At 40.0% G+C, this 21,394-nt stretch overlaps 1 protein-coding gene across 3 annotated transcripts in view; it reads right to left on the bottom strand.

Moving 5' to 3' along the window:
- The window catches only part of LOC144686686 (protein TANC1-like), a 270,044-nt gene that overhangs the window by 96,142 nt on the left and 152,508 nt on the right, over positions 1-21,394 (bottom strand). For all 3 annotated transcript variants that reach the window (XM_078552222.1, XM_078552225.1, XM_078552224.1), the window contains 2 exons: positions 10,517-10,762; positions 4,016-4,138 (listed from right to left, as the gene is read on the bottom strand). In XM_078552222.1, the coding sequence (XP_078408348.1) occupies positions 4,016-4,138; positions 10,517-10,762 (369 nt within the window). The remainder of the gene's footprint in view (positions 1-4,015; positions 4,139-10,516; positions 10,763-21,394) is intronic.

Here is a 21,394-nt window from a genome sequence, read left to right as displayed (position 1 = left end):
CCCAGTCTGCCATGGCAGTCTCTGCCACATTTGCTGCAGAGGAAAACAGTGGGCTGAGAAGGTGCATAACTTGCTGTACTCTGTTTTTTCTGGGCCCCCTCCTCGGCCAGCTGAACTTTTCATTTCTGCTCGCCTTTTCCAATGTCCTTCCGAACGGTCAGCCTCCAGGGGCCACAGTCACCAGTGACTGTCTCCCAATTGTTAGTGTCAATATCTGCCATCTTCATATCTCACTTGTAGGTGGTCCTTATAGCAGGGGTATGGATGCCTAGGGGATAGTGACCCATTGGCCAGTTCACCGTACAGAAGTTCCTTGGGTATACGGCCGTCATCCATCCAACGAACGTGGCTTAGCAATGAGTATATGCTGATGAAGTTAGCACATTCCAGGACCTCAGAGATGGTGGCCTTGCCCTACCAAGATTTGCCAAGGATATATCTGAAATAACAAAAGTGGAAACTGTTCTGCCTTTTCTCCTACCTAACACATGTTGTCCAGGTCTCACCATTGTAGAGTGCGCTGAGGATGCAGACTTGGTAGGCTCTCAGTTTGGTGTTCGCAGTCAGGTTGCTGTTGTTCCACACTCTCTTACTCAGCTTGGACAAAACAGCTGCAGCTTTTTTGCGATGCGTGTATTGATTTAAGTGAGATAACTTCATGCATTTAGGCTCCACAATCACCAGCAATCAACAACTTACAGCATCTCAGTGTCAATACTGATAGTTGGTGGTATAGCAACATCCCAGACCATGACATTTGTCTTCCTGATGCAGATGGTCAAAGTAAACTCTCCACAGGCATGACATAGTCTACCATTTGCGACTGAAGATTTTCCGCGGCATGGAATACAAGTGTGACATTGTCAGTATAGAGCAACGCTCTGATGAGGACTTGGTGCACCTTTGTCTTAGATTTCAGGCGAACAAGGCTGAACAGCTTTCTGTCAGCTCTGGTATTTAAGTAGACACCCTCAGTGGATGACCTAAAGTATGACAACAGCAAAGAGAAGAATATGCCAAAGAGTGCTGGTGGCAGAAGACAACCCTGTTTGACCCCACTGAGGGTCTCTGTTGCACATCATAGCTGACCTTACCCATCATGTTGTCAAGGAAAGAAATCACACTAAGCAGCTTCGGCAGTCAATTGTCTCCAGCGGCTTAAAAAGACCGCTTCTGCTCACATGGTCAAAAGTGCCTTGGTGAAATTGACTAAAGCAATATTTAGTGGTGTCCTTCGTTCACAGCATTTCTCTTGCAGCTGCTGGACTGAGAAGATTATATTAATTGCAGATCTTCCAGCTCTGAAACCACATTCAGGGTAAATGCGTTCAGCCAGGATCTGCAGTCTGACAAGGGCAACACAGGCTAACATTTTGCCCTCGCTGTTCAGCAAAGAGGTGCCTTGATAGTTGTTGCAATCCTGCATTCACCCTTTTTCTTATACAGGCCACAATCTTTGCATCATTCATATCCTGGGGCACTGCCCCCTTCCTCCATCAGAGACAGAAAAGTTTGTGCAGATGCTACAGAAGTGCCAGTTTACTGTGTTTGGTGAGTCCAGGAGGTATAAGCATCATCACCAGGAGCATCACCATAGCAAGTGAGTCAATAGCTTTTCTAGGCTCCATTGTAGGTTTGATATCCAGCTCTGCCATGACAGGCAGGTTTCTATGGTGTCTGGAGCTTCCTTGGTGACAGTGTTCTCCCTAGTGTATAATTCAAGGTAGTGCTCCACCCATCTCTCCAATTGTTTATTGTAGTCGGTGAATGACCTCCCTACCTGTGTTTTCAATGGAGCCATTTTCTTTGCTGATGGACCTGTTGTTTTGTACGATCCCTTCATACGTGCCCCTGACATTGCCTGTGTCGAAGGACGTCTGGATATTCTGGCAAAGTTGTAATCACTAGTCACTGTTGCTCCGCCTAGCAGTCTGTTAAGACTTTACTTCGAGCGACTCTTAGCGCATTCACAGTCTTCTTGTTGGGTCTCTCGTGTAATGAAAAAGAATGACCGCTTAGCTTCAGTGACAGATTCCATCACAGTCACGTTAGCCTTGAACCAGACTGTATTTTTCCGCCCTTGCTTCCCATATGTGAGTGTACAGGATGGTGTCTCTAAGTATGTTCCATTTTGCTTTTGCACTGTGTGGGGATGCCAAACAGCACCTGTTCAACTGAGTAAAGGAACTATTTTTTTTTAAATCTGGGTAGGCAGTATTGCTAACATTGATACAAGGATGCTATTTCTGCTTTCAGAATGGAAAAAATATATGGGTTGTACCCTACCCCTGGTACACACAGGTAGCAACCCATCTGTATCTCACAGTCAGCGCTGTGGGAGCTGCGTGTGTTGAGAATGTTGTTCACTAGGTTGATCCCTGGGCTGAAGGGATTGTCTGATGAGGAATGGTTGAGCAGGTTGGGCCTCTATTTATTGAAGTTTAGAAGAATGAGAGGTGATCTTACTGAAACATAGAAGATTCTGAGGGGGCTTGAGAGGGTGGATGCTGAGAGGATGTTTCCCCTCGTGGGGTAATCTAAAACTAGAAGGGAAAGTTTCAGAATCAGGGCCCTTCTTATTAAAATGAAAATGAGAAGTAATTTGATCTCTGAGGGTAATGAATCTTTGGAATTCTCTAGCCCAGGGAGCTGCGAAGGCTGTCATTGAATATATTCCAAGCTGAGATAGACAGGTTTTTGAACTTTAGGGGAGTCAAGAATTATGGAGAAGAGGCAGGAAAGTGGAGTTGAAGCCTAGGCCAGATCAGCATGATCTTACCGATGAGGGAGGGGCTCTATGCATCCTCCTGCTTCTTTATGTTGTTATTGTAGGAATTAACAATCCAGAATGCAAACATATCTAAATTAACAAGTTAATAACCCTAATATGCAGCAATTTTATACATTTAGGGCCATAATTTTAATTCAAAAAATGGCAAGTAACCCAGGCAAAGTGTTTAGAAAACAGACCACAAAATTATTTTGTATACACAAGAGGCACAATGTATGGGAGGGAGGATCTAAACCCATTTATATATTTAAATACAGGAAAAAGTGTCAGAAGGAAAGTAGTCACGTAAAATGTAAAATTGTGGCAGTGTAGTCAAGCATACTTCATCCCTTTCTTTCCCACCTATCTGCATTATTTATTTTTTAAATCATCATCACCTATTTACATTCTTTCAACTTTAATTTACACCACAATGAACGATCCATTTTCTAAATGTTCCATTATTGTGCAACTTCCTTCCCACTTTTCTCACGATTTTGTTTCTACCCAGTTTTATATTTATTTTAAAGATCCCTGTATTGCAAAATTAATAAAATACAATAGCTTCAATGTAAAGCAAGTTCATAAATAGCATCCCCAGTTTTTAAAAAAGTTAATTGATCTCTCCTCTGGTGCTTATTACATTTAAAATTGAAAAATGGAAGATGCATCTTTCCCTCCCCTCCCCTCTAACTGTCTCGCCTTTTTTGTCTTCCATTTTCTTTTTGTCTAACACAGATGCAAGATACTTAGTTTAGTGTTGATTATTCCATTGAACTATTTCTATGACTCAAATTATCCCAAGATCCTATTAATGGCATTTTTAAGCATTAATACTGAATAGGTTTCAGCAAACTGCTTCAGGAATGAAAGATTAGAGCGTCATAAAAAATGTTACAATATGACCAGGACTTAAAAGAATTATAATTTTGAAAAAATATAGGCCAGTTGATTCTTTTCCCTTACAGGAAATTAAAGTACTCCCTAGTTTCGATCAATGATATTCAATAACATATGGAAGTAATGTATTTAAAGAATATTACACAAAGTAGGTGCACACAAGTTTTGTTTCTATCCAAACCTTAATTACCGTAACTTTCAGGTTTTACAGTAATTAAAATGTGGAAAACATGAGAATATTATTTCAAGTTAGGTAATGAACCATATTGCAACATTTCTAACCTTCATAAATAGTTTTATGATTTGCTTCAAAACATAAATAGCATATATATTGCAATACAACACCTTTCACATTTTGCTGTACTCTTCCTCCAGCTGTGTTATGCCAAGGCATCCTAATAGAGGTACGCAGTGGTGTACTTCTTTCATCCAGATAGCTCAAATCTTCCAGCTTTGCTGAACTAGTTGCTGTGACAACAAAGGGTCAAACCATGCATAATCACTATCAGTCAAAAACATCCAAGCATCTTTCAAGGTATGTTGTGCCAATCAGACTAAAAATGATAGGCTAATTAGTAACATTACAAATTAATGCCCTAAATGGAATTGCTCTTCTATCATTATCGTTTATCATTAGCAATGCAATAATTTCAATTTCTATAGTTTCACATTTTATTCAAGATATTTACAACTTCGCTAAAATGTAAATTCCATACTTACACATTTAATAGTGAAAAGTAGCAGATGGGATAGCAATGGTATGACATTTCAAGCCATTTTCCTTGATAGGGTCTAGCAGTCATCCTGAACATTTTTAGCAACGAGTTACTGCATAACTAAATAGTTCTTCTGCACCAGTGATTTCATCCAGACATTGACAGTACTCAACTTGTAATTATACTTGGCACATTCTCTGCAATGATGCCAGTATCCCAGAACAAAACATTGTCTGAAGGATTAATGTATTTCTTCATGGAGTTGATTAGTCAAGGCTACAGAATAACAATGCTTCCAAGTTCTGAAAGCTCCTTTAAAGAACTAGTACTCTGCAACAGCGTAAAGCTGGTTAATCATGGTTTACGCCGGTATTGAACCATCCATTAGAAATTAATCAGTAGCACGACAGCAGTCAGGCATTCCTCTTTCATTGGTACAATGAATGAGAAGAGTAAAGACATGCAGGGAAGATGGCCATGCATTCAATTTAGACAGCCCTGCTGGGTACATCAGCCTGTTGTGTACGCATCAGACTGCTCTCAACCATAGCTTACATAGAACGGTTTTCACAGAGACCACTTCAGCATACAAAACTGATATTTTGTCTTTTCATTGTTCAAGACATCAGGAGCTCTTAACTCTTGGAGGACTTTGATAAGTAAATGAAACTACCCCCTAAAGCTCCACCAGTAGTTACATAAACTAGAATTTATGCTACCATAGCAAGAAATATATACTGAAATAAAGAAAAATGTTATTTTAGTAACAACTTTATAGTGAAAAAGGCCAATTAATCAAATAAAATGTAACAAGTATATCGATATTCTGTTAAAACAAGGGTTACCATGAGTGGATTACAATTTCAATCCTACCTTTAATTTTCACATAGCAGGACTCCCTTATGAACATATATCATACTGCATGTGATGAGTCATTAGTGAAATGGATACTACAGGGTTGATTATCCCTTTTTTAAAAAAAGGGCATTTGATTATCCTGCAACAAAAACACAGGTTTCCCCCATGCATTTACTTGAAGTCTTCTAGTTTCCCAAAATGCCATGCTTTTTCTTCCTGCTTTGCATTCAAATTAACTTAAGGAGTCACAGGGTAATACTTTTACTTTTTGCACGCACACAGAGAATATGCTGAGAATGGAATACAGATTGTATGCATGCAACTTTCTACAACTGTACAAATTTATTTTTTCCACCACTTACTTATTCCTTGAACTTTACACAATTTTGGGAGAGTCAAGTATTTCACAAAATACATTTTTTTCTAAAATATAGGAACAGAGTTCCACACATTATATGCAGCATCTCATTAAATTGGTACTGTTAATACAGGTGATAAATTATGAGCTTTCAGCTAGCTGGCTTAATTTCTTAACCGTTCTTATTAAAATTTTTTAAATCTTTCTATACCGGTCATTGGAATAAAAGGAAATTAATATTCTGCTTGTCATTATTTTGAATTTGTAAATATTTCATCCAGTCAAAATAAATACTTTTGCAAGTTAGCTGAAAATTCCTTACTTTGATATCACTATTACAAGAACAAAAAATGTTAATAAAAGGATACATTAATAAGCACCAGATCTGTCAAGCGCACTTTGTTCATCAGAAAAAATAACAAATAACACAACTAGTTTAGGAGATTGGGAGATTTCTTTATGATCCCCCAGATGCTATATCTGATAGTCACAGAATCAATCAAGTTTTATTTAAGATTTCCTACCATCCCACAAGAATATCTTATTTTTCCTTGTATCAACAGCAGTAGCTCATCTATTGCTTCACATTGTTGAGCAAACTGGACTTAAAATTTGTTGAATTCAGGTGCCCAAAACCAAATCTCTCAGGACATTAGCATAGTAGCCTAAGTGTAATACTTTCTTCATAATACTGGCTCACCATATAATTTCAGTAGATTGACGTGCATCAATTCAAGAGGAAAGGAAAACTTGCATTATTATGTAAGTTTCAATTCTGAGAAACCGTACATCTTTAAATATTTGAACCAATTGAGGTCAACTGAAAAGATACCTCCAAGTCAGGAGGCTTGGAGACCTAGGACCTGAGGAGTATGGGGTCTCACATAGAATGATCAACTTAATACCCTAAAATCAGGCACATGGCATCTAAACTATGAAACATGCAGTAGGATGATCACAGGCTTAGGGAAATAAAACAACATAACTTAGGCATGCAGTGAGATTTTAACCTCCCAGTTGGAGACCAAAACAGTGATGAGGTGAGCAGTCTGCTGCTCATAAACAATAGTAGATGATCAGTCCATTTTCAAATTTTGTAGAATATGGTGATTGAATATAGGAGTAATTAATTTGCTTTTCTGCCATCAGCTAATACTGACTGAGAAGCATTTGAAATTTCTTTTCCTAATGTAGAATAGCAAAAGATTCATTGCCAATCATGCATATATTCAAATTCAAAGAAAAGTCATTCATGCATCACATGCAAGAGTGTGCATGTAAAAATTTCAGCAGGGCAAGGCTTTTTTCTTTCTCATTTGGATGACAACCTACTAATTTATATGAGGAACAAACAATGGCCTACTTATCTGAAGTCCAGCAAATGAGGAACAATCAGTAACATTAGAATAAATTAAAATAATGACAGCTGGACAGGAAAAAAATACCAGTAATTTTCCTTTTTTGTTTTGTTAAACGCAACTTCTAACCATCAACTGTCAGGGGATTATTAAGAAGGTATTTGCCACATATTATGACTATAATTAGTTTTCACAAACCAAAATAAAATTGGAAATATTTAACTGAAACTTTGGTGAAAAGTATGTAGCGTTAAAATGTTTCACTTAATAGTCAATACAAGTTTCATTTAAATGTATATATAAAATTATAATGAGCTAAAGATTTCATCCATGAATGTTGGAGTGAATGCTTCTGCACTGAACAGCATGTAAATAAGCCTACTGACAGTGAAGTAACCTCTGGGGAAAAAAAACCCAGCTGCAATGAGCAGTTTGTAACCTTGAAGCTGAGCTACTCTTAATTTCTATTATAAAAAATTTAACTGGAATAAATCATTAAACCATGCTTTTAAGGGAGCAGACTTCAATAAGACAGTACAGCCAACTTAATTTAACAAAGCACTCTTAACACAAATTATATGTTTCTGCACTCAAACACGATATAGAAAGCAACAGAGTCTAAACTATAAATAAAAATTTCTGTTCGGCTCTTCCATTCCACCCAATCATAAAGTTATCTGTAATATTTTACTGAAAGAAGTAGTTCAGTACATAGCAAAGCTCAAGCAATACATACACCTACAGCCTTATTGAGGCATCTTGAAATGATAGGATATTTTTTTCTATAAGTATTGCTTCAATACACAATTGAAAGTTTGGCATATATTTTTCTTCACCTCTTCAAATTACTCTGATGCTCTCCTCACCAGAATCTTGTCCTTCGCTACATAAGCTTCAGTTCATCTGAAACTCTGCTACTTGTATTCTATCCTACAAAGCATGCTCTCCCATCATCCCTTTACTCACAGACATGCACTGGTTTCCCAGTGCCCCAATGCCTTAAATTGAAAACTCTTTGAATGTAATTTTTACTTTGACCAACAGTATAAAATCTGCAATAATCGGGTTGTCCGGCTGTGAAACACCTCCCCTGATTTTCATTTAGGAGAGTTATTTAATTGATGGCTGAGTCGATATCCTACATTTTACACTATCTTCCATAGTCAAAATGACCCCATATGTGTTTAAAGCCCTCCATTTCTTCACCTTTCCTCATCTCTGCAATTTCACCCAGCATAACAATCATCCCCCCATGAACGCTACATTCCTCCGATTCCAGTCACTTTATGCATCTCCCATCCCCCCCTTTCACCTACCATCAGCAGCTACACCCTCAGCTATTTAGGAACCAAACTCTGGAACCCCTTCTTTAAGCTCCAACTTCTCTCTCTCTATCCCTCTCCTTCTTTAAGACTCACCACAGAAACCCACCTCTGATTCAAGCTTTTGGGCATCTCTCCTAATATCTCCTCCGTGGCTCAGTGGCGGTTTTCCTTATGTCTCTGTGGAGCAACTTGCAACATTTTTCAGCAATAAATGCTGTTGCTGCTGTTGCCAAGATTATCCTACAATCTCCACCACTGAGAGGACAAGGGAAGCAAGGTGTATTAGAACACCATCAGCTCTAGGACCACACCCTGACTTCCAAAGTCATACAAAATTCCGACTTTAAGATAGATCACCACTTCTTTATTGTTGCTGATCAAAATCCTGGAATTTCCTGCCTAATAGAATTGTGGGAGTACCTTTGCCACATGGACTGCAGCTGCTCCTGCCAGAGATCTGTAGTCATGAAATGCCATGCTCATCTGTCTTGCGCCATCCTCACACACCCACTGCAGCTCATCTGCAACCACACTGTGACATCCGCAATCCAACTTTGCCTAGGTCGACCCCTTTCTGCTGCCCTCCTCTTTGCCCTCGAGATGATATTTCTGTATCTTTTCAGCTTTGATTAGATGATAACAAAGGGTGGGTAATAAATGCTAACCCTGCCACTAACAGCCACAGCCAGAGAATGAAGATGGAGACTAAGACACTAGGACAACAAACATGTTCTGCACAATGTTGTAGCGAATAGTATGTGGTGATGCATGTTTGCGGTGGCCATCGTGCAGGTGAATGTTATATGGTTGGTATGGCACATATAAGTAGCAGCTGACAAAGTCACTTGAGGCAGCTGCCGCAAGATACTGATGGCATGATGCATCAGGTAGCAGAAATGCAGTCGAACAGGTTATGGAAGGAAAAGAGAAGAAAGTCCAAGTAAAAAAAAGGCATGAGGCAATGTAGAGGAAAGGGGAGTTCAAGGGCAAGATGCAATGTAAAAGAAAGGAGATCAGAAGCAAAGGGGCAGATTAAAAAGAAGAGCAGTGTATTATATCATACAGGGAGCAAGAGCAAGAGAGAGAAAACATATTTATTATCACAGGCTTGTGACTTGTTCCAACTGTATTACAGCAATAATTACCCAGAAAAAGTTAGAAGAATTAAAACTGCTTCCAGGTTCTGGGTAACAATTGTAGTGACACCTCCTGACACCCAGCCTGAACTTGCGGCCTGAGTTGGAAGACTTGGAGTGGAGAGGCAATCTTACTCTGATTGCCACTCTGCGGAAGTTCAGGCCCAAAGACTTCAACAATGTCTGCCAGGCATAAATATAGAGCAAAGAATTGGAACAGGACAACTCAGTTATTTCTCATATCTATGAGTTTGGGTAGTCACAAGCTAGTACCTACAGAATAGAAATCAAAGCACAAAATAACGAACAACTGAACACAAACTGGCATTATTAATTATAGACTATAAAGGTGGCTGATGGGAACTGAAAAAAATTCATTTGGGTGCAACAGAAGTGTTCTTCAGAGGCTGGGTTTGATGCACATTATGGGAGCAGAGTAAAGTGAGCTTTATTTTCTTTTTCTCAAACTAAACTTGTCCTGGAAGTCAATCCGGTATTCTATTCCCTAGAACTGAGACTCTTGCCTTTTCAGCAGAAAATCCACCATATATAGGCACTTTTAAAAAGGCAATATATACCACGTAAACATCACATCCTCTCCAAATAATTTGCCAAGGAAAAACATCAACCATTGAAGAAATGTCTTATATGGTCAGATAAATGAGGGATTTTTAAGTTAAATGTGTTAAAATGCATAATGTTCTATGGTTAAGTGAAGATTAACAGTATACATGAATTTGGGGTTGCTACAAAATGCTGAAAACAAATGACAAACTGATTCCAAAACACTTCAATAGGTTTCTACTCCAGAAATTATATAAACTTTTGTGCATACAAAATGGGAAATTAAAAGATGGCACTGCTGTTAATGCTATATTTCTCTGCTTTAAACATCCAAGGTCAATTAAGCAGTTTAATTTTACTTTCAGAGTAAAAGCCTCTGTGGCTTCTGTGGAGAGATACATTTACAGAAATACAGCTTAGGCTCCTGTTATTCTGCCTGTGTCATTTCTCTAAGTTTCTATTTCAATAATATTTTCACTATTCAAACCTAAAAATAATTTTACTCTTACATATGAACATAATTAAATATACCTGCAACTGAATTAGGTCGTGGCGTCAGGTATGGTGACACACTCTGGTGTACATAAGCAATAGGACCATCAAAAGCGGCTTCTGATTTTGAAAGACTTGTGGCAGGATCATGTGGTTCTTCCTCTGCTACAGGCAAGCAACCCTCAAGTCTTAAATTCTTTGTGATACCACGCATACTGCTACCTTTGTTCCATTCTAGACTTGAACCACTTTTTTCTTCATTTTCAGATGAGCTGGTTACTGTAGCTGAAAATACAAGGAACCCAAGTTAAATTCACTCTGCATTGAAAGATAAAGTATTGTCCAATATTGTTGCAAAAAATATCTGAAACTAGTTTCATATTGGATTGTATGCAACTCTTCTTCGAGTTCTCTGCCCAAAGGCAGGCCCTATCCCCCAACACTTGCCTATAAAAAAATCTAACTCTCCCTTGAAAATATTCAATGACCCCAGCCTCCACTACTTTCTGGGGAAGAGAATTCCACATACTAACAAACCTCTGCAAGAAAAAAAATTCTCAATTCCATCTGAAAAGGGACACCTCTTATTCTTAAACTGTGTCCCCTAGTTCAAATCCCCCACAAGACGAAAAATCTCATCAGTATCCAGCCTATCAAGTCCCCTCAGGATCTTATTTTTCAATAAGATCACTTCTTGTTCTTCTAAATTCCAATGGGTATAGGCCAACCCATTCAACCTTTCTTCGTAAGATAAGCCTTTTGTTCCAGGAATGAGTGGTATACAACTCTTAAGAGGTCAAAATCCAAATTAGGACAATATCAACATTTGGTTCATTTAATTTTCCCATAATTTTTAAGCAATAATATTTCTCCACAAAACTTAGAAGAGCATAGAAGGCAACTGAAAGTGAAGAAATAGGCATCCCAATGTCCATAGTGGCAAAAAATACATGAGGGCATTCGACAAAATAAGTGAGAATCCAGTGAACACAGCTATCATAGGGAGCAGTCAGCTTGATTTTGGAAGTAATAGGTCATACCTTACTAACTGACTGGAATTCTTTGAAGATGTAACCAAGTCAGTGGACAAGGGGAATTCAGTGGAAGTAGTTTAGATTTTCAAAAGGAATTTGTTAAAGTTCCTCATGTGAGAAGAGAACTGGGGGTGAGGCTCATGAAACAGGTAACAAATTCTCTAGATGGATTGAAAAATGACTCCACAACAGAAGACACAAGATGACAATAAGTGAAAAATGTCCTACCAGAAAAAGGTAACTAGTTGTATTCTGCAGGACCTATATGACTCCTGGTGCTCACAGTATGTGTGTGAGATATAGAACGAGAAACATGACGGCCGAGATTCTGTGGTAGTAATGACAGCAAAACTGACAAGAGTCACTGTCATTACTCCTCTGAAACTGACAACTACTGGGTCCAAATTTTTAAATAGTGGCAGAGGCGGAACCAGAGGTGGGTAGGCCCACAATTTCCAGCCACCAGCTGCATTGCTGGCATGTTCCCACCTCTGGGCCATTTTTAAACATGCCATTCGGCAGGGGGACAACTACCCGGCCGCAAGCGGCAAGTAACCAATAATGCCCCTGTGCAGGCACTGTCCATAATTGTGAAGTGATGCAATTTAAAAGGAAGAACGAGAATTCTAAAGGAGGAGTATAAGGACAGATATCTGCAGGGTAAACGTGCACAAATCATTGAACCTGACAAGGCAGGTTGAGAAACCGGTTAAAAAGGCATTTTGAATCCTGGGTTTTGTAAATAGAGGCATGGAGTACAATAAGGAAGTTATGAACCACTTGTTCAGCCTCAACTGGAGTATTGTGCCCAATTCTAGGTACCATACTTTAGGAAGGATGCAAAGCTTTGGAGAAAGTGCAGAAAAGATCTACAAGAATAGTTCCAGGCATGAAGGGCTTCAGTTAAGTGAATAGATTAGAGAAGAGAAGGTTGAGAGGAGATTTGATAGAGCAGTCTAGGCAGAGTAGCTGGGAGAAACTGTTCCCAGTGACAGAAGGGTCAAGAACCAGAGGACACTGATTCGAGATGAATGGTAGAAGAATTAAAGGCAACACAAGGGAAAATGTTTTTATGCAGCAAGTGGTTAGGATCTGGAATGCACAGCCTGAGTGTGTGGCAGAGGCAGATTTCATTTTTGCTTTCATAAGGGATTTGGATAAGTATCTGAAGAGAAAAATATTGCAAGGCTACAGAGAAAAGGCTGAGGATTGGAACTAGTCAATTTACTGTTGTAGAGAATTGGCACAGACTCGACAGGCCGAATGCTTCCTTCTGTGTTGTAACCATTCTGTATTTCCAATAGGAGGCTGAGGATGCGATAAGGGAGCTCATTATGGAACAATCATACACTGACTCTGGATGGAGTGTGTTCAACACACCAAATGACTTTTTCTCACTCTACCTTATGTGAATTAATAATAGTACAACTATTAAGTTTCCTAGACTCCAATTCAAAAATATGCAACACTAAGAAAATATAAACTCTTTAAACATTGAAAAATGACCTTTAGCAATGTACAATTATTTTCCTCAATACATCATCAAAATTTAAAGTTCATTTCCAATAGTGGGCCAGGAACAAGCTAGAACATGTATAACAGTAAAAAGGAAAAATGGTAGTGGATTATAAACTAGCTCATTGCCTCAGATCAGGATGCAGAATTGGTTTGGGTAGGAGATGAGGGATAGCAGGGGAAAGAAGTCACTAGTGGGTGTGGTCTACAACCCCCTAACAGTAGCCACAATGTAGGACAAAGTATACAAGAAGAATATTGGGTGCTTGTGATAAAGGGATGGCAATAATCATGGGTGATTTTAATCTAAATATAATTTGGAAAAATCAGGTTAGCAGCAGTAACCTGGATGAGTTCGTAGAATGCTTCCAAGATAGTTTCTTAGAGCAGCACGTTCTGAAACTGACCAGAAAGCAAGTTATATTTATTAATATTTACTAATATTGTGTAATGCGACAGGATTAATTAATGACCTCAGAGTAAAGGTAGCAGTGACCACAATATGATTGAATTTTACATCCAGTTTGAAAGGGAGAAGAGTGGGTCTAAGACTAGTATTTTAAACTTAAAATAAGGGCAACTATCTGGGCATGAAAGCGGAGCTAGCTGAAGTGAACTGGGATACTGGCTAGAGAATAGATCAATAGAGAAACAGTGGTAGACATGTATGGGGATATTTCAGAACACACAGAATAATTATATTCCTATTATTTAAAAAATCCTGAGGGGAGGACCCACCATTTTTGGTTAACTAAAAAAGTTAAGGAAAGCATCAAAGTTAGGGAAAAAGCAAATAACTGCAGAAAGATGAGTGGTTGGTCAGATGATTGGTCAGATTATGAAGAATGACAGAGAATGGCTAAAAGGTTATCAGGAGAAAGAAATTAGCATTAACAGGAGAAGCTAGCTAGAAATGTAATGGATAGCAAGAGTTTCTACAGGTACTTGAAAGAAGTGAGTGTTAGTCCTCTGGAGAGTGACAATGGGAGTTAATGATAGATAATAAGGAAATGGCAGATTAAATGAACAACGTCACAACTCTCTAGGGATAGTGAGCTGTTCCCCAAGCTGTGACAAATGTGAAAAATTTGACAAAACCATCAGGTTGCTCCAATTCTACCTAACTGTTTAATTTAGGTTAACAGAACACAAGCACCAGGTTTGTAAACTTAATAAGAATTGTTTATTGAACAAACTGTCACTAACCAGTGGCAAAAGAAAGAAATATGAACTGCTAATTTCTAACTCTATAACCTAAACTCTACCCCTTAAATCCTTATACACACACATACAAGACAAATAAAATTATGGATTTTAAAGATGGGATAAAACAGTTCAATAGCACCAATTCCGGAGTACATGATTAGATGGGTTGATTTTGATCGATGTCCTCCAAATTCCTTTCAGTTCTTGTTGATGACACAAGGTGGTCTTCCAGCACTTTCAGTATTTAGTTCACTGGTTGAGTACTTGCCTTTCAATGTCCTTAACAGTGATTTTCCCCTTTGCCTTTTGACAGGGGTTTTCAGGGAGACAGCAGGTTATAGAGATATGAGGAGAAAAAGCTAGCTAGCTATTACTGTGGAATTACTGAAATCTTCCACACACAGGAGAAAGAGGTTTTAGGTCTTGTTCCTTTCAGGCTAAGAGTTATTCTGCTACACTGCCCTCACACAAAACCTGGTCAGGAGCCAACTAAAAGGTTGTTGCCAGGCAGCTCCATCGGTCCAGGAATCCTTTCTGGCACCATCCTGTCCTCCATGGAACACTGTTCCAGGACTGCAACATTCTATATATCTCTCATCCTGTTCCAGTGGGCATGTCTTTCAAACTGCAGCCATTGTAATTTCAATCCATAGTTCAACGGAAAATAAAAAGTTATGTTCTTTACAACAGTCCAACTGAAATAAAAAATAAAAAGATATGTTCCTCACAACAAATGCTTCTGTCTTCACTATAGAAGATATAAAAAAATTCCAGTAAATCAGGAGGTGGAAGGGAGGAACTGGTGAAGTTACAATCACTAGGGAAGCAATACTGAGCAAACTGATGGAGCGGCAGGCTGACAAGTCTCTGGGTCCTTTTTTTTTATTCGTTCGTGGGATGTGGGCGTCACTGGCTGGGCCAACATTTATTGCCCATCCCTTACTGCCCTTGTTCAGAGGGCATTTGAGAGTCCAACCACATTGCTGTGGGTCTGGAGTCACATGTAGGCCAGATCAGGTAAGGACAACAGATTTCCTTTCCTAAAGGACGTTAGTGAACCGGATGGATTTTTACAACAATCAACAATGGTTTCATGGTCATCATCAGACTTTTAATCTGATGATGAATTAATCTGAATTGAATTCAAGTTCCATCATCTGCTGTGGCGGCATTTGAACCCAGGTCCCCAGAGCATTACACTCTGGGTCTCTGGATTACCAGTCCAGTGACAATACCACTATACCACCACCTCCCCTAAGTCCTGATGGACTTCATCCTAGGGTCTTAAAAGAGGTGGCTAATGAGGTAGTAGATGCATTGGTGTTAATTTTCCCAAACTCCTTAGATTCTGGAAAGGTTCCATCAGGCTGGATGGTAGCAAATTTAACCCCTCTATTCAAGGGGAGGGAGGGAGGCAGGAAACAGAAAACTATAGGCCAGTTAGCTTGATGTCTGTCGTGGGGAAGGTGTTAAAAATCGATGATTAAAGAGGTTATAACTGGGTATTTGGAAAAACTCAACGAAATCGGGATGGATGAGCATGGTTTTGTGAAAAGGAAATCATGTTTAACCAATTTATTGGAGTTCTTTGAAGCCGTAATATGTGCTGTGGATAAAGGGGAGCTTGTAGGCATACTGTACTTGGATTTCCAGAAGGTATTTGATAAGGTACCACATCAAAGGTTACTGCAGAAAATAAAAGCTCATGGTGTAGGAGTAACATGGTGCCTGGGTAATATATTAACATGGATAGAAGATTGGCTGGCTGGCAGGAAACAGAGTATGAATAAATGGTCTTTGTCTGTCTGGCAGGATGTGACGAGTGGAGTCCCGCAGGGGTCTGTGTTTATAATTTATACCAATGACTTAGAATGAGGGGAGCGAAGGCATGGTAGCTAAATTTGCAGTGACACGAAGATAGGTCGGAAAGTAGGTTGTGAAGAGGGGGGTTGCAGACAGATATAGATAGGTTGAGTGAGTGGGCAAAAGTCTGGCGGAATATAATGTGGGAAAATGTGAAGTTGCTCACTTTGGCAGAAAGAATAAAAAAAGCAGAGTATTACTTTAAATTGAGAATGACTGCATAATTCCGAGGTGCAGAGGGATCTAGATGGTCTCGTGCAGGAGTCGCAAAAAGTAAGTATGCAGATACAGGAAGTAATTAAAAAGGTTAATGGAATGCTAGCCTTTATTACGAGAGGAATTGAACATAAAAGTGAGGATGTTATGCTTCAGTTATACAGGGCATTGGTGAAACCACATTGTGCAGTTTTGGTCTCCTTATTTAAGGATGGATGTAAATGCATTGGAGGCGGTTCAGAGGATGTTTACTAGATTGATACCTGGAATGAATGGGTTGTCTTATGAGGAAATGTTGGACAGAGACTGGGCTTGTTTCTACTGTAGTTTAGAACAGTGAGGGGTCTTGATTGAAGTATATAAGATCCTAAATGGTCTCGACAAGGTGGACGGGGAAAGGATGTTTCCCCTTGCTGGTGAGTCCAGAACTAGAGGGCACTGTTTTAAAATTAGGGGTCGCCCTTTTAGGACAGACACGAGGAGAAATTTTTTCTCAGAGGGTCATGCGACTTTGGAACTCTGCCTCAGAAGGCTGTGGAGACAAGGTCACATGAATGTTTTTAAAGCAGAGGTAGATGGATTCCCTTGCCTAACAAGAATCTAAGCTCATTGGGGAATGTGGAACTTGAAACACAAACAAATCAGTCATTACCTTACTGAATGGCAGAGTAGGCTTGAGGGACTGAATGGCCTACTTCTGCTCCTATTTCATATGTTCGCATGTATCTGGATTTACATCCAACCAATACTGCTGAGATAAGTATTGTATCTCTCCACTATGTTCAAGGATTCCACATGAAAAGTCAGCTCTAATTTAATTCTTAATGACAAAGTACAAAATATCCCCTACATCGGCAATCTCACTGATAGTGGCCATGGAATTGTAAATGTGAGAAATGCAAATTGTCACATTGGTGGAAAAGAGTTGGAGGCGAGGTACCAAGATTATTATCTGGACTTTCAAGCTCGATGCAGTTGCTTTCTGTTCATGGGCTTGTGCACAAGTTTAGCAGTTTGAACTTCCCCGATCTGGAAAATTTTAACAATCTGCATGTTCTTTGGTGAATTTAGGCCAGCAAAAAAGCAGCCATCAAATTTGGGAAAGTTCAAAGCATTCAATAAGCACAACAAAGGAAAGTGAAAAGATAAAATCACAACAGATATTATTTTGAAGATTGTAGAGGTAACAATGGTGAGTGAGCAATGTTAGATCAGGCAAGGATGGGAAGCAGAGTGCACAAATTGGAAGTAGAAATGCAGGGAGTGGAGAACATTAGCCAAACAAACAAGTAACAAATGCATGTTTAATATCCATTAGTGTGCCGATTTAGGGGAGGCGGTTGTGTAGTGAAAGTGTCACTGGACTAGTAATCCAGAGGCCCAGGCTAATGCACTGGATACACAGGTTCAAATCTCACCACGGCAGCTGGTGGAACTTAAATTCAATTAATAAATTTGGAATTAAAAGCTAGTTTCAGTTATAGTGATGTGAAACCATTGTCGTAAAAACCCAACAGGTTCACTATATCCTTTGGGGAAGGAAATCTGCCATCCTTTCCTAGTCTGACCTACATGTGAATCCAGGCCCACAGTGCTGTGGTTGATTCTTAAAAATACCCTCTGAAATGGCCTAGCAAGCCACTTAGTTGTATCAAACTGCTAGCGGTTCAAGGAGGCAGCTCACCACCACCTTCTCAAGGACGATTAGGGATGGACAATAAATGCTGGCCTAGCACATCCTGTGAAAGAATACAAAAAAAGTCACTTGGTAGTACACAATATTGAATATTCTTGAAGAGAGAGACATGTTGCCGAAGCTTTTCATTTTGCACTCATCAGGGCAAATGCAAGGATGCCAATTTTTAAAATGATCACAACATCTTATACTACAGGAGGAAAGGAAGCTGACTGTTGACAAGTCGACTCTGAATGACTGAGGCTTTGCCATGGAGAAAGCAACAGGAAACTATAGGCTCCCCAACCTCTCAGGTAATTCAAAAAATGATATTCTTTTTGTTTGTAGAGAACAGGTCCCTGCATATAAATGTATGCTGCTTCTTGTAAGCAAAATCAGCCACGTTATGAACGCGACTGATTTATCTTAAATTGGTTGTAAGTGTACCTATTAGCGCACTTAGGATTGTTCAGCAAATGCTTCCCAATTGCAGAACCACATCTAACTGTAGATAGTTTGTTTTGGGTCTTGTAAGTGCAGGCTGGTTGTATATAGTCTGTACTTTGCCAAAAAGCACTCTCCAAAGTGGCAGCCTTTGGCCCATTTGAGAGTCTGTCAATACACAGCGAACAATGATCTGCTCAGGTTAGCCAGGGAGATGATGGCGCAGTGATAATGTCACTAGACTAGTAGTCCAGATGCTCAGACCCAGGGCAGTTGGTGGAATTCAATTAACAGATCTGGAATTGAAAGCAAGTCTTGTACGAGGTTGCAAATATGATAGGGATAAAGACTTGGGGTGGGCGGGCAGGTGGAGAGGGAAGTAGAGTAAAAGATTAACATCAGAAGCATTAATGATACTGATGCAATAATGATGTCAGATGACCTGACTGAGAAGAAAGAGAGATCTGTAAGGAGAAGCTCCAATCTCGTAGGGAGGTCCAAACGTGTAAATGCTTGCTATAAATAAAGAGTAATGCTTTTAAGAAACTACAGGCTTGAGCATCGTACTTTGGGAGAATAGACAATCCCCAAAGCCCCTGTCCAGATCCCGACCACCTCAATGAAACATTGTGTCAACGAATAAAAGACCCAACAGACCTTAAAAAGATACAGGGCTGGAAAGCAGAAAGATTCTTGAAGGAAGGACAAAAGTAGAATAAGAATTATCCTTACCAAGGCGTCAGAACATCGTTGGGGGGCAACAGATGTAAGCTGAGACACAGGCCCGGAGACTGGACAGCAGTGAGCACAGTCCCGAAGTAGCAAACAGCAACACAAAAGCAGGAACAATTCCAGGGCTCAACAGAAGCATGGAATCAACACTACCATTCCCAGAACCATTTCAAAGTGCAGAAGGCTAGCAGCTTGCCCAGAACTGGGACGACGGGCATAAAAGATTTACAAGGTCCTGAACTGATACATGATTATACAAAAAACATCAAAAAGACCAGATCAGTACACTACTTTATGCATTAGGATCTATTGCTGATGACGTGATAGCAAGGCAGAGGGCTGATGAGACAACCTTCTTATGAAGAAGTCATGCAAGCTTTAGATTTATATTTTAGCGTCTGTTGGAATTTAATAATAGAGGGCTAAATTTAGAGAGAGAAAATAAAGAGCAAAGAGGGAAAATAAAGAGCAGGTGAAGGAACGTATTCGTTCATCAATGATCTCTATAGGCTGGCAGGGAACTACGATTACAGAATCGTAAAGGATGAGCTAACTTGCAACAGGGCCATTGTCAGGGCCTAGATGAAGCATCATCAGATTTCTTTTAGACAAGAGGGGATTTAACACTAAAGGAAGGAGTGCAGAATGCAAGGCAAAAGGTAATCAGGAAACAGATTTGGGTGGCTGTTTGCAGGGAAGGAGAGGTCCCATGGAGAAGATCAAGCAGGTCCAGTTTGTCAGCCATAAGAGAAAGTGCACCAAAGCCCAAGCCCACCAAAATGGGAAAAACGTGCCAACTGCCATTTTGAAATGTCATCGATGTGGCAGGAACAAACCACACAAACAAGAAGAATGTCTAGTAAGGGGGGGCAGAGTGCCACAACTGTGGAAAAATAGGCCACCTCAAAAATGTTTGTCACTTGAAAACACTGAGCCTGTAAAAAGATGAAAATTTTACAACAGAGCCACATACAAGTAGTGTAAGAACCAAAAGCAAATGAACTAACCTTCCTGGAGGAAGTAAGAGATACTGAAAACAAACCTTGGAACTTTAAACTCATAATAGATGGATACCCCACAGAGTTTAAACTAAACATGGAGCAGGGTTTCTGTTTCATCAGATGAAGTCAAATGGCTCAGATTACACTGCAACCCTCATCTATCAAATTAAGGGATAAAAACAAAAAACTGTGGATGCTGGAAATCCAAAACAAAAACAGAATTACCTGAAAAAACTCAGCAGATCTGGCAGCATTGGCGGAGAAGAAAAGAGTTGACGTTTCGAGTCCTCATGACCCTTCAACAGAACTGAGTAATATTAGGAGAGGGGTGAAATATAAGCTAGTTTAAGGTGGGGGGGGGGGGGGGGGAGGTTGTAGGGACAAGCAAGCAGTGATAGGAGCAAATAATCAAAAGATGTCACAGACAAAGGAACAAAGAGGTGTTGAAAGTGGTGATATTATCTAAGAGAATGTGCTAATTAAGAATGGATGGCAGGATACTCAAGGTACAGTTCTAGTGGGGGTGGGGTGGAAAGACTAACCGGGCATTAAAGGTATAGATATAAAAATAATGGAAATAGGTGGGAAAAGAAAAATCTATATAAATTATTGGAAAAAAAAGGGAGGGGGAAGAAACGGAAACGGGGTGGGGATGGACAAGGGAGTTCAAGATCTAAAGTTGTTGAATTCAATATTCAGCCCGGAAGGCTGTAAAGTGCCTAGTCGGAAGATGAGGTGCTGTTCCTCCAGTTTGCGTTGGGCTTCACAGGAACAATGCAGCAAGCCAAGGACAGACATGTGGGCAAGGGAGCAGGGTGGAGTGTTAAAATGGCAAGCGACAGGGAGGTTTGGGTCTTTCTTGCGGACAGACCGCAGGTGTTCTGCAAAGCGGTCGCCCAGTTTACGTTTGGTCTCTCCAATGTAGAGGAGACCGCATTGGGAGCAACAAATGCAGTAGACTAAGTTAGGGGAAATGCGAGTGAAATGCCGCTTCACTTGAAAGGAGTGTTTGGGCCCTTGGACAGTGAGGAGAGAGGAAGTGAAGGGGCAGGTGTTGCATCTTTTGCGTGGGCATGGGGAGGTGCCATAGGTGGGGTTGAGGAGTAGGGGATGACCAGGGTGTCCCGGAGGGAACGATCCCTACGGAATGCCGCCAGGGGGGATGAAGGGAAGATGTGTTTGGTGGTGGCATCATGCTGGAGTTGGCGGAGGATGATCCTTTGAATGCGGA

This window comes from Cetorhinus maximus, chromosome 11, assembly GCF_964194155.1.
Source record: "Cetorhinus maximus chromosome 11, sCetMax3.hap1.1, whole genome shotgun sequence".
Classification (NCBI taxonomy): domain Eukaryota; kingdom Metazoa; phylum Chordata; class Chondrichthyes; order Lamniformes; family Cetorhinidae; genus Cetorhinus; species Cetorhinus maximus.
This window is presented reverse-complemented; position numbering and strand designations above follow the sequence as displayed.